Source organism: Seriola lalandi, unplaced genomic scaffold, assembly GCF_002814215.2.
Source record: "Seriola lalandi dorsalis isolate HSWRI2012SDOR001 ecotype SW California unplaced genomic scaffold, Sedor1 jcf7180002054448, whole genome shotgun sequence".
NCBI lineage: Eukaryota > Metazoa > Chordata > Actinopteri > Carangiformes > Carangidae > Seriola > Seriola lalandi.
Window position 1 is genome coordinate 372,631 of NW_019525001.1, and position 14,208 is coordinate 386,838.

A 14,208-nucleotide genomic window follows, 5' to 3' on the forward strand; every position below is an offset into this window, starting at 1 on the left:
AGATGTGATTCAAACTTAACTGCAAAGTCAATGAAAGAGGAAAAAGCAGCTTTTTCCTCTTTCATCTCAGCAGGCGCGTCCGATAAACTGTGTGATGCGGGCAATTACACTTTTGCCCGATAGCTGATACAATTAAAATGAAAAAAGGCCTTTTTGAGGAACACATTAAGCCTCAGTCCACGCAGATAGATGAGAAAAACTCTGGCTCTTAGCACTCCATTAACACATGTGAACCAGCCAGAAAAGAAGAGGCAAATGAAGCAGTAAGCATGTGTTTTCTGTGCAGCTGCAGCTCTGAGTGTCTCCTCTGCATTTTCTATTCACGAGAAGTAGAATGAAACTTTACATTCATTCAGTCAGCAGAGCTCTCTCAGCCGGCCTCCTTCTGTAAGTCCACATGAGAGATAAAGCAGAGCAACAGATATGAAAATTCTTTAACCCCTTTACGAAAATCAGCTACATTTAATATTTTTTCATTGTAAACTCCGGAGAGGAATTTGAAGGATGTGAGACACCATATTTTGATTTTAATGTTATATGCAATTATTATTATTACCAAATATTCTTTTTGAAAATGAGCACAATGACTGAGAAGATGAGTCTTCTGCATCTGTATGTTCTACTGTGTGTTCTTGCTCGCCTCTGCAGTGAGCCACTTCCAGTAAAGACTGAAAGTTCAAGTTCAAGTTTTAGTGCATTTTAAATCTTTTTTTCTTTTTTTCTTTTATACAGGCTTTCGGAAGAAAAAAAAACCTCAGTCATTTAAGAAATGGTAATGACAAAAAGTAAAATTTTGAGCTGAAGTTTAGAAAACCTTTTATGCTGCTCAACCATTGATCCTCGAAATAATTACCAGCTGTGACAGCCGGGCTGCTATTGTTTTCACACGTGTGTGTGTGTGTGTGTTTCTGTTTCTGTCATAGGCTATGACAAGTCTCAGACAAGAGACTAGTTAATTGGAGATAACTTGTCCAACTGGGGACAAAGGTCATGTCCCCAACTGGGGAAAAAAAAAGATTTCTGGGTCAGCGGTTAAATTTAAGGTTTAAGGATGAAGCAAGTAGTGGTTATGATAAAGTTATAATAAAGCTATGGTTAGGGTATGTCTACAGGAAATGGATGCAAGTATATGGAATCTCCCCAAAAGTACTTTTATAGACATTTCATAGACTAAAAGATTAAAGAAGACTGTAATCAACAGATTGATCAATTCAATCAAGTGTTGGCTTTCACTTGGATTAAATACCAAAAGGTTCCCACATCGGAGATCAGCAACTCAGCACCGCTGCAGTTTAACAATTTAACCCTCTTGACGAAATAGAATTGGACTGATTCAGTGGTGGTTACTTGTCAGTCTGTCTGCTAGGGTAAGAAAACTGGTGTCACCCAAGATCCATTGATGGTCTTTAGCATAATTCTCTCGTTCGATTGAGGATCTTTGGGTTGGACAAGTCTGACATTTTATAAACTAAACAGCATCGATTAACCATTAAATGATTGCAAGATGAATTGATAATAAAGAATAAAGTAAGTTGCAGCTGTAGTTATTACATTATTACATTTGTTCTGACACAGCCAGTTGTTTGTTTGTTGTTTTTTTTTATCTCATATGATGATGTGGCCTTTTTTAACACGACTATGCAGGTCATCTTTTTATTATTACCACCTTTTTAAATACTCCCTCTCCAAACCTCCCTCTCTCCTCTCTGGCTGCCTCCTGTCTCTTTGCTGACTTTTTCACTTCATTTTTCCGCTGTTTTCCCTCCTCCGCCTCTCAGACTCTTCCCATCATTGGGAGTGTGCAGTCAGCATATTCACCAGTCTTTTCCAGCTTTTTGGAGGAGAAGAGGAATCAGCCAAGGGATTAGGGTTATATGGTGCAATATCATTCAATCATTTTTTTCCTGTTCTTCTCCAGGACAGTTTTAAGAGCAGAGGACCATGTTTTATGATCGTTATGAAGCCAAGAGAGGCATTATCTGTTGCTCTGTTCTTACTGCCCGCTCTGATTCTCAAAGAGGAGTCCGTGGATCCTCGGAGGTCCTTTATGGGGTCTCACCATGATAGCATGAAAGTTAAATAATAATTTGGTGTCATTATTATTTCATGTCCGAGATGTTAAATCGTGAGAGAAGCATTGTCTTGTGGATCTTTAGATTTATCCCCACTGTTTCGTGGCAGGAAAAGTCAAGTTTTTAACCACTGCCTGCTGTGGTTAGTGCAGCCCAAAATATACCAGGGACTTCACCACTTAACCAGCCAACAAACAGAATCACAAAGGAGATCCAAGTGATAGTTTGGTGGTAGCTGCCCATCAGCCAGGGTTAAAATTACACCATCCTCTTTACTGCAGCAGCTCAGGACAGTTTACTTCACTTTCAAACCGAAGGCTTCCATGTCAAGATAGCGATTGTATTTGTGAAGCTAGGCTATCTGTAAAAGTTCTATAGTCAGTTTGGGTCATTTGCCTGGTTTTGGTTTCAGTTTGTTTACACCTTTTCTCATTTTACTCCTCAGATCTGGAAGACATTTCTTTTGTCTTTGGGAACACTGATCACTGGACGGTTTTGCTTTAGTCTCAGTAAACCTTTGAAACAGTTGTGTGACTCATTCATGGTGGAAGCCATTTAAGAGGTTCTAGAATAATTACGTAGCACTCAAAGTCACTAAAGTCACTGGTTTTGGCCCAGTCCAACACTCTACTGAACTAAAGCTACGTCCACACTACTATGTTTTAGTTTTAAAACGCATCTCTTTTGCTACATTCACACCTGGCGTCCATGCTACCCTGGAGTTTTTGGAAACTTGTGGAAATGCTGCTGGACCTGTTGTAGTTTGAAAACTCAGAGGTTGCGTTGTAGTGTGGACGGGCAAAAGTTGAGACCTTTGGAAACAACATGGCGTAGACACCCGCCTTTCTTCCTGATTGGGTCTTATTGGTTATGACTAAGACTGTTGAAAGCAACATGGATAACAAATTCTAAGCATTACTGACCTTGTTGTTGTGTTGTGCATTTTAACGCTTTGTTGTTCCTCGTTCGTAGTATTTTCTGCAACTACCCAACTGCATGAATGTCTGTGTGCACGACTGTTGATGTGATATGCCGTTTCAGGAGTGATAGCAGGGACAGAGATCATTTCTTATGTGGAGCTTAAAACGGTCGTCTGGAATGACTGGACTGAGATTCTGGTCTGTGTGATTATACAACACCACAGTCAAGTGATAGTCGACCTGTTTGAACAGACACTTTGTGTTAAGATGGATGATTTACTTAGAAAACAGTCAGTCCGGTGTAAAACTAACTTCATCTACAAATGTTCCAGGTTTGACTCATGACACCATTAACGAAACGAAGGGTCGGTTCACCCCTAAACATAATTCCTCATTTCCAACTGTTGCTATTGAACCATGCAGATGGTTTTGGTTTGACTTTGGCCAAGGTAGTGAGATATCAGTGGTGCTAAACATCCACAGAACAGTTTTGATTGGGGCTATTTCATATGTAGAAAGTAGTTCCAATCAAAACTGTTCAGTGCAAGGTCTGCGGATTATCCGGAGTAACTGAGACACTGTTTCTGGAAACACCCTTTCAAATGAGTTCGGTCGTGTTGGGCGGTTTGATAGGAGAAAACTTGTTCTATGCAATAGCAGTAAATTTAATTATTAGGCTCTGATGCACAGGTAGAAACTATTGTCCAGACTTTACTCAGACTCTGTGCCTCTAAAACATAAAGGCTCTACAGAAAAACCGCGAAGCCCGGTTGTTGAATATTATCCTTCGCAGTAATGTGTTTTGATTTTGTTGCTGTCAGTCATTTCATGGCTTGGAAGCGTGCGGCAGTGATCTGCAGCTGTATAAATGAGTGCGTTTGATATGGAGAGCGTGTCCTGACCCGGACTGTGTCTCACGTTCTGTTTGCAGAGCAGAGTGTGGTGGGATGGGAGGGCAGCGGAGGCATGGTTCGAGTTAAGCAGTCCTCTTGGGAGGGAAGGACTGATGGAGGGAGGGGGAAGAGACTGAACAAGTAGAGGGGAAAGAAAGGACTTCAGATATAGGGGAGGAAAGAAGTAAATGATGAAGGAGGGAAGGAAGAGATGAATGAGTATCACTGTGTATAGATACAGAAAAACAAAAGAGGAGACTGTATATAAATTTCACCATTCAGATGACAGAATGATTGTATTTCTTTTTTATTATCCTAAATATAAAACATATTTAAAGGACACATCTCAAGAAATGACAAAATATGCACCACATGCATTTAGTCTCCTTTTCTTTTCAAAAACACTTTTATTAGTTCTGGCAGCACATTTTCTTTATATATTATATTAGCATGTCAAGATTTCTTTTTTTTTAGACTTTCTCCCCTGCTTTGTAAAAATGTGCATATGGATAGAAAAACCAAGAGAGCACCAAGTCTATGGAATGAAATTGAATTTGTAAATCCAGGGTCGACTATAAAGGGAGAAAGAATGGAGAAGAAAAATATCTGTTATAAAGGAATAAAATAAAAAAGGAGAGCAGCTTGTGTAAACAGAAAGGGATGGAGTGAGAACGATTGGATAGTTGTGAGAAAAGACGACAGATTGCATTGAAGGAAAATGTAATAACAAAGGAATTAAGACGAGTGAATAATAGGAAATGATGTGAGATTAAAACCAAAAATTACATGTTTCAATGAAATTTTTATTGTTTTTGTTCATTTTCTTGTTCATCTCTTTAATCACAACGTTTTTTTATGGGGTCAGATGTGGGCTGCCAACATTTTGGGGATTTTAAAGTGGCGCCATGAGGTGGAAAAGGTTGGGAACCTCTGCTTTAAAACGTATTTAGCATCACTTCCACACCACAGACTGTTGACACTAAAGAGGTTTTAAGGGGGTGTGTATGCACAGAGCGTTAAAAGAAACAATTGTAGGAATACTTTTACTATAATTTCTTGGATTGATCATTATGAGGAAACAGAGCCCAGCTCCATAAAGAAACGGTTTTCCCAGTTTGCTGGTCTGCACAGAGCCCTGACCTCAGCCCCTGCCCCAAACATCTTTGGGATGAACTGGAACACCCAAATCCTTATCAGCCATCCTCAGTGTTGGACCTCAAGTGTCTTCATATAAGGTACAGGCAAGAGAGATGTGAGTAGGTGTTCTTAGAGACGAAACCGGAGAGGAGAGGGCCGACAAAGGGATAAAAGAAATAATAAAGTAAAACACAGAAGAGAAACAGCGTCTTCAGACAGTCAATCAAAACAGACGTATTCTACAGAATGGTTCTTCGGGGGGCTTTATGAGGGGGGCTTTCTGGGCTTTACAACGATGAGTCCTGCATTCCTCTATACACTGGAGTCCTTTATGCGAAGGAGGGTGGATACCAGGTCTGTGTATGTATTCTATAGTGTAATGTTGTGTTTCCTGCAGGCTCAGCTGCAGTCCTCCAGAGACGCTGATGGGTGGAGGGCTGTGTGTGTAATAAGCTGCAGAAACACAGAGAGTATAAAAAAGAACAACAACTTCTTTTTTTTTAGGTTAAAGTTCATTTATTTACACAGATCCTTTATTGCAAGGCTGTTGCCTGGGACATGACGAAGAGAAATCAAATCAATAATTAATCACAAAAACAAAAGAATGATGTAACACACTGGAAAGCAAAACAAAACAGACAATAGAACATATGAAATTAGTTTCATTGTCTGGTTTTTCTTATTGTTTTGATTTTTAATGTTTTGGTAGTGGAAGTCAAGTTCTATCTCAAACGTATCCAGAGAGATTTGAATTATGTAAAGCAAGAAACACATTGCTAGTGTTGTTGCATTGAAACACGCACATATAGAGAATTAATATTGTTCTCAAATCATTACCACATTGAGCACATCCCTCCCACCCATCTCCTCTTTATCTGTATCTTTAAAAACACATTAGCCTCTGCAGTTGAAGGCCTTATTCAAGCAGTCTCATCGATCGCCTTCAAAAACGGAGATCGGAGGGACGCATCAGCTGTTTTTTTTATATTTTATATTCCCTTTTTTCAATACAGAAGGAAATTCCAGAAGCTAAACAGCAAATAAACGAGTAAAGCCACCTTCTAAGAATAACTCATGATCTACAAGAATCCAAACAAACATGCATCATTAAACAGGCTACTATTCAAAAATATGGAATATCGCGATATTTCCCGCCTTATGGAATATTTGTAATGATAAAAGAAAAAATTTACTTGAAACATAAAACGCAATAATGTAATTATACAATAGTAAAATTGTGTATTATTTAAAAAATATAAAAATACAACAATATAATTAAATAATATTGAGATAATATTGTGTATCACGATATTTGGGCTGGACTGCATCAAGATTTTCAATTTTGAATATCACCCGAGCACACAGGCTACCTAATAACATTTGTAAACTTAACCTCCTAAGACCCGAGCTCTATTCTTTGCTATTTAGGCTGATTGGGACCTGAGAAAAATGATGTCCATATATGAGGACATTAGTTTTAAATTTCGATTACTGAGTGGCAGTATAATATCCTCATATGTGGTCACCAGGCCCTTGTTGAGAAAAAGTTAGTATTGTGGTCTAGAGAACCCAAAATGTGAGGTCCACATATGTGGACGCCAGGTCCTAGGAGGTTAATTTACAGGTTTTAGACATTTTGTAAACGCAGTGCCAAACAGGAAAATAAGAGCGAAGAGAAGGGGGACAAGTTAGGGGTGAACTGGCTCAGATTTTCTGTGATCTGAATGAATTGACCTTGGTGGTTGTGTGTGCTGTTGTCTCCCACACTAACACAGTCAGAGGAGATAATGAGCGGCCAGTCCTGTCGTCTAAAATGACAAATCATTATTTCCTTAAAAACAAATACGGTTTCTCGAAAATGTCAGTCGGCTACATCAGTGTCCAGGCTACATGACTGTACATTTGGTAGGAGATTGAACGTTTTTGCGAGACACTGACTGAATGTGACGAGTGTTCAGGACAGGACACAGGAGTCAAGACATGAACCTCAGTCTCCTGTATCAGTGTGTTGCAATTTATACGACCAGTCATCCCTCCACATTAGCCTACGGTCAGTTTATCAGAACAAAAGTGTCTTAACTCCTGAACCATGTGACCCAGGTCACCACAGCCCATTATTTTACATTGTAGGAAAAACAGAAGTAGAGGGACTGAGCTCGGTCTGTGTGTCCTCACTACATCACTGCTGTTTTTATAACGCTGATTCAGAAAAACATGTTCATGTTAGAGTGGAGATGTAAAGTTAAAGTTAGTGTAAGAGAGAGTGGGAGAGAGGGAGGGGGCGGGCGAGAGACATGTGGTAGACCTGATGAGCTCACAGGGAGTGGATTGTCTCAGAGGACAACTCTCTGAGGACAACTCTAAAATTTCTTTATTAAATACAGTAATAAGAGTTGATCAAAGGTATACCACACACACACACACACACACACACACACACACTCTATGTGTAACCACAGAGTGTGTCGTCGCTGATCATTGGGCAGATTACAGGCAAGTCTTCCTTTAAACACTTCACATCACAGTGACCTCTGAGCTCTGCAGCAGGTTGTTCTCTATCATAAATTACCCATAATCCCCTCAGTGCTGACAGATGATTATGGGCTGGTGGTGTTTCCATGACGCAGGTCACAAGTGCTTTAATGGAGACTTTTTCCTAGAAATTTTTCTCCCACAAGGACAGAACTGACATTTTTTTAAAATCCGGGTTGAACCTGGTCCCAGTGTCTGAGTAGTGAGGGGTTTGTTAGGACTGCTCCTCGTGCTGATACTGCTGATCAGTTTTCTGCTCATGATATAATCTAGTGTTGTCAAGTGATGTGTAAAAAAAAAAACAGGAAGACTTGTTGCATCGTGTATGTGTGCTGGTGATTGACACACGCTGGCCACGTCACAAAGAGTTGCAACATTTCCTGTGAATTAAACAGGAAAGTAGTCAGAAGGAGTCGGGGTACAGCAGCCAGGAAGTGACGGTGAAAAGAGTGAATGAAGTGATCGAGCGACGCTGGGCTTGCGATTTGCTGCTGACAGTGGCACACTGTGAATAACTGGGTGTTCAACGCACCTGTTGGAAAAGCCAGTGACGATTTCCCCCGTGTGATAGCTCTGGCCTTCTGGAGGCCCTAGGGGATCCACTTTTTTGTCCCACCCTCTATAATTCAAAATGTGATTGGTTAAGTCACTAGCCACTTTCTAACCAATGAGTGAGCCAGCTAAACTTCTTTCTGCCTACAGCCAAAAAAAAAAGAAAAGTCTGATTGGATAACTCCATTTTCATAGTTTTAAGACAGTAACTTTCATTTCTGAAGCAAATGTGATAGAAAATGAGGCTAAATTTACACTGCTCAGTAAAATTAAAGGAGCACTTAAATATACACATCAGATCTTGATGGACAAATTATTCAAGTTGACAGTCTTTACTGATGTACATTGTATAATTTGTTGAGAACAAAATGACGTAACAAGGGTCAGTGGAAACCAAACTCATCAACCCACTGAGGGCTGGATTCACAGTCACACCCAGAATCAAAGTAAAAAGCTGAAATCACAGGCTGATCCATTTTACATGGATTTCATCACAGCAACTCATTATGTGACTCAGTAGTGTTTTTGACCTCTGTGTGCCTGTATACACTCCCGACAACGTCTGGTCATGCTCCTGATGAGTCGGCGGATGGTGTCCTGAGGGATCTCCTCCCAGACCTGGATCAGGTCGTCAGTGAGCTCCTGGACGGTCTGTGGCGGTACTTGGCGGCGTCGGATGCATCGATACATAACGTCCTGATAGGTGCTCACCTGGATTTAGGTCAGGGGAACGTGAGGGCCAGTCAATGGCATCAATGTGCTCATCATCCAGGAACTGCCCTCACACTCTGGCCACCTGAGGCCGGGCATTGTCCTGCAGCAGGAGGAACCCAGGGCCCACTGCACCAGCGTAAGGCCGCATGTATGGATCTCCCCATGCTCTTGAGACTGTGAGAGAGACGCAGCAAACCTTCTTGCGACCTGATTGAGCTGCAGGTACCACCTCATGCTACCAGTAGTGACAAGGACACCAACAAAACACAAAACTAGAGAAGAATCAGTCAGGAAGGATCAGGAGAGAGCGACTGTCTGTGGCCACCACATGTAGAACCATTCCCTTTAGGGGCTTGTCTTGCTTTTGCTTCCATTGCACCTGGTGTCACTTTCATTTGCACCAAAGCAGCTGAAACTGATTCACAATCACTTGTGCTTCCTAAATAGACAGATTGAGATCCCTGAACTTTAACTGACTTGGTGTTATACTGCGATGATTAAATGTTCCCTTCATTTCTTTTGAGCGGTGTAGAATTAGAACTGAATAATGAGTCCATAAAAGAGATTAAATCCAACATTTAAAATGCTGACGTGTTCAGCCTTCTCCGATGGTCCCCCACTGGCTGCCGGTGTGTGTTGCAGCAGTCAGTAAATCAGCAGTCATTGTATTAACCCAGTGTTATTAGCAGCTATTAGAAGGTGAAGCAGTCAGGGATTAGGTTGTTTACTTCACAGCGTACTTGTACACGAGTAAACATTTTCATTAGACGACGTGTCGACGGCAGCAGTAAAGTGTAGAAACCTTTGATGACTCAGTTTTTCTAAAGCTCCGTGCTTTGTGATGTAATCTGTAATAATGATCAATATTTCTCACTTTATTAATATTAGTATTCACTCTTAAGCATTGTTTATTTGAGTCTGTTACAGTATCTACCTTAGCGACATGCTTTGCTATCAGAATGAAGCTTTTTATCGCTATAGAATCCCACCAAGAAAACAGAGCCACTTGCACCAAATCCGATTAACACTCTCGACTTCCCGACACTGAACAGCCCCCGAGCCAGGCACTCGACACCTCCCGCTGCTGCGGGCTCATTTTGTACTCTGCAGTGTTTTACCGTGAGCGAATCTGATGCTCTTCACTCTCAGTGGTTTTTAATCTGCGGCTGACGTCGATGTGATTCCACTTCAGATCTCCACCCGTGACGTTGTTGCAGCTGAGTTTCTTCCCCCTCAACAGGCCCTTAACTGACGCTCTCTGTTATCAGTGAATTTAAAACCGTTGGTGAAGGAGATACTTTGAAAATCTTCATGTTGTTCCTTGCATGAGCCCCCGACCAATGACATCACAAGAAATCCTGGAATTAAGGAAGTGGTGATTTAATTCCGTTTGACAGCGTTTATAAGCACAGTGATTATTGACTGAGACTGAAGAGATGATCTATGTATTGATGATTGATAGCTGATTGATACATCAGTAGATGGAATTTAGTGACTCACATCTAGGCGTGTGTGTGTGTGTGTGTGTGTGTGTGTGTGTGTGTGTGTGTGTGTGTGTGTGTGTGTGTGTGAGAAAGTTTAGAAGAGCAGCTTGTCTTTATGCTTTTATCTATTTACCAGGAGTCTGTTGTTTTATATTTCAAGTTTAAATGCAAATACATTTAGTCATCTATCATTGTATCTCTGTGCTTTTCTTTGACTTTTTTTTTTAAATTTATTTTCGACTATTTTTTGTTTTGTTTGCTTTTTCTATTTTTGGGTGTTGTGCACGTGTTGCTGATCTCAGACACCTTTGCTCTGTTATGTCTTTGTGGCTGTGATAGATACAAACTGAACATCTTTGCCTGACATGTGAAGACGTCACCTTGAGCTCCTCGCTGTCTTCTGACATTTTAGAGGAAAACAAATCCAGAATGAAAACAATCGGTTACTGTATCATTTGGTGTTTTTCCTGTAGAGCAAAAGTTTCCATGTTTTAATCCAAATGAGGCAGTTTAGCATTGAAGCTGTTGCAGTTTGATGCTGTCTGGTTGTATAGAAATGTCTGACAGGCTGAGAAACTCTGGTCAGATGCTTTCTGCTGGTTTTTGCTTGATTTGTTTCTGCTGTGAAATGAGCATCAGCCTGTGTCTTTGTGTGACTGTGATTTCTCCTCTGATGGGTCTGTAGTTGTTGTTCATTAACTTACTCTGATCTCACTGACTTCCTCCTCTTTGCTCTTTCCCCCCTCTTCCCCCTCTTTTTTTTCTCCTCTTTCTTTCCGCTCTGCCCTCCTCTCCTCTTCTTATCTCCTAATCTGTCCCTCTCTCTCTCCTCCCTTCACCCCACCCTCCGTCCACCCTTCCCTCCAGGCGGCGTTCAGCTCAGCCCGGACGACTTCACCAAGGCCCAGAAGTACTGCAAGTACGCCGGCAGTGCCCTGCAGTACGAGGACGTCGGCACGGCGATCCAGAACCTCCAGAAAGCCCTGAAACTCCTCACGACCGGCAAAGAATGAAGCCTTTGTCCTCCTCCGATCTGATCCCTCCATCCCTCCTTCCTTCCATCCCCCTCTTTTTCTCCCCAGCAGCACCGCTCTATCTGTCACTGATCTGGCCCACAGCGAGCTGAGGACGCAGCGCTCGCACACACTCGTGCGCGTGCATACACACACACACACACACACACACAAACACACACACACTCACACACACTCTCTCTCTCTCTCTGAGGCTGTCCTGTGAAGAGAGCTGTTCAGCTTGCCGTCAGAGGAGGACATGATGGAAATCAGTCTCCAACAATGGCTGCCTGTGTCTTACACTGTCACTGACTGACTGACTGACTGACTGACTGTTGAGCATGTTGACTGACTCATGTTTAATAAGTAGAGCCCAAAAGATCAGATCAAAGCTTCATTATCAATCCCTATTGGCTTGTAGTGTTACAGACCTGCAATATTGCAACACACAAGCTCCAAGTCTCTAAAGCAAAAAGATCTTAACTCAAGGTCCTCTTACAACGTTTATTCCTGAGCTTTAATACATCTCACAGTCTTCATATTTATACACAGTTTACAAACAGTGTAAAATACGTGACGCTGGATAAAAACTAAAGAAAATGTTACAATCAAATCTTCAAGTAGGAGGTGGTAAAGTGAAAGCTCTGGAAAAAGCCAGTAAGTCGACCTTTAGTTTAGATTTTCTTTTCCTGAAATTCCTCGAACCTGCAGCGAGTCTCCTCCTCATGTCCATCTCCTTTTTTTTGATTGGTATTTGAGGAAATCAATCGATTGGTATCAGTTGATTAAGGGAAATCAATAGCCAATGATTTTCACCTTGATAAGTTTCCCTTATGTTGATATGGCTTTAATTTAGAAAAACAGCTTCAGAAATGACAAAAAAATCATCGATTATGAAAAGTTTAACCTGATGAAAATATTTCATGAAACATCCGCTCCCTATGAAATTTCAGAATACAGCTCCAGATGTGAGATTTAAAAAAAAAAAAAAACTCCTCATCAAAGTCTCCGCAAGAAAGTGAATACATTTATTTTTCAGTGTTGAACTTTTCCATGACGAATGACGACAAAGACGAACTGACCAAACAGATCAAACACTAAAGGTTTAAATGGTTGACTGAGGAACCGGCAGACTCGCCGGTGGAGGAGTCACATCATCTCTAAGCTCTGAAAACTGTGACTCTACTTTTCTGATTTAAAAGTAAATAACAAACAGGCTGGAGACCAGGTTGTCCACAATGATCTTACACTGATCCTTTTTCTTTTCTGTTAAAACTGCAGCTCAAAAACCATCTAAACTCAGAGCTTTGATGTTATTGATTTTGATCACAGTTGATCACAATTAACCGAGCCACATGTTTGTGGTTTCACAAGTTACAACTGTCTTTGTCTTTGTCCCAAAGTTCAGACATTAAAGAATAAAGTGTGGAGGAAATAAAAAGCTTCTTACTACAATCTAGCAAATCAGTGAATAAATAAAACTGCTGTCGGGGTGATTCGGTATCAACAGGTGGCGCCAATTCACAGTCGCCATTTTACTTCCTGTTTTTTTTTTTTTTTTTTTTGGAGACGTGGATAAATATTTAGTTTTGAATGTGTTGACATATCACTTTCTCTGTACGTGTTGATCCTTCCTGAGGCGGTGGCGGCGGCGCTGGTTTTTTTTCTAGTTATTTAACATTTCGGTTTCTTTGAACTTCGGTTAGTGGGGCTGTAAAGGTTTTCACAAAGCTGCAGAATCAGAGCGATTCAAGGTAAATTTGAATAAAACATTTGAAATGATGGTGTGATGTTGACTCTTTATTGTTATATACCCCTGTGATCAGTTTGAATCAAAGCCTGTTTTCAACAAAGATTTCCTGTAATTATTTCTAAACTAAAGTTCAGGTCGGTTCAGTGTCGGAGCCACTGATGTCCACAAAGTGTCTCGTCACTACAGCAGCTCTGGGATCAGTTGTCTCACATGGGAAAAAAAAATGAGTGATGAGTCGGTTTTGCCTTCTAGTTCTTCATCTGTATAAATCCACAAGAGAAGATGTATTTTTCACACATGCACCTGAACAACACGCTGAAGCTGCAGCAGCAGAATCTGCACAAAACTGTAAAACCAGCAACTTTGATGAAATCTTTACTGAGCATCAGATCAAGGGTCATCAGAGGGAGTGGGCGTGGCTGTGGCTGGGGTCAGGGCGGAGCTGGGCTTTGATGGAGGAAGAGGAAGTTACAAACCTGAGGTTCAAAGTGTCTCAGGGTCACTTCTGTCTCTGGTGTCTGACAGCGAAAGTTTTTGGAGGAAGAATCGGACGAGATGTGGGAAAGATTCTCAGACCGAGAAAACATGTTGAATATTCTTATCTTCTCTGGGCCCCGACGTGAGAAGACGTCGTCTCTTCTTTTGCGTCACATGATCACCAGTCGCAGTCGTCAGTGAGCAGCTTTCAGTCGTGTCTCCAGCTCCTGCTGATGTCAGGACGTATCAGCTGATCCTGTTGGTTCATGTTGCTCAAACTTTACGTTTGAAAGATGAAAAAGAGGGAAAACGCAGCAAGAAGAACAGACGTCAGAAATCCGCTCTGATTATTTCAGTCAACCTGTTCAGTCACAAAAAGTTTAACTGAAGAAAATGTTCAGTTCTTCTTAAAACCTCTCCTCAAATACAAAATCTGTTTTTATTTTTGATTCTCAGTTGAAAGTTTCTATGTCTGTCTGTCTGTCTGTCTGTCTGTCTGTCTGTCTGTCTCTGTCTGTCTGTCTCTCTGTCTGTCTGTCTGTCTCTCTCTCTCTGTCTGTCTGTCTGTCTCTGTCTGTCTGTCTGTCTGTCTCTCTCTCTGTCTGTCTGTCTGTCTCTCTGTCTCTCTGCCTGCCTGTCTGTCTCTCTGCCTGCCTGCCTG

The 14,208-nt window shown here is 41.3% G+C and overlaps 1 protein-coding gene across 3 annotated transcripts in view; it reads left to right on the forward strand.

Annotated features, from left to right (window-relative positions):
• vta1 (vesicle (multivesicular body) trafficking 1) overlaps positions 1-13,099 on the forward strand; it is a 65,297-nt gene extending 52,198 nt beyond the window's left edge. For all 3 annotated transcript variants that reach the window (XM_023411085.2, XM_023411086.2, XM_023411084.2), the window contains one exon: positions 11,172-13,099. In XM_023411085.2, coding sequence (XP_023266853.1) covers positions 11,172-11,317 — 146 coding nt within the window. In that variant the 3' untranslated portion in view covers positions 11,318-13,099. The remainder of the gene's footprint in view (positions 1-11,171) is intronic.
• The last annotated feature ends 1,109 nt before the right edge of the window (positions 13,100-14,208 follow it).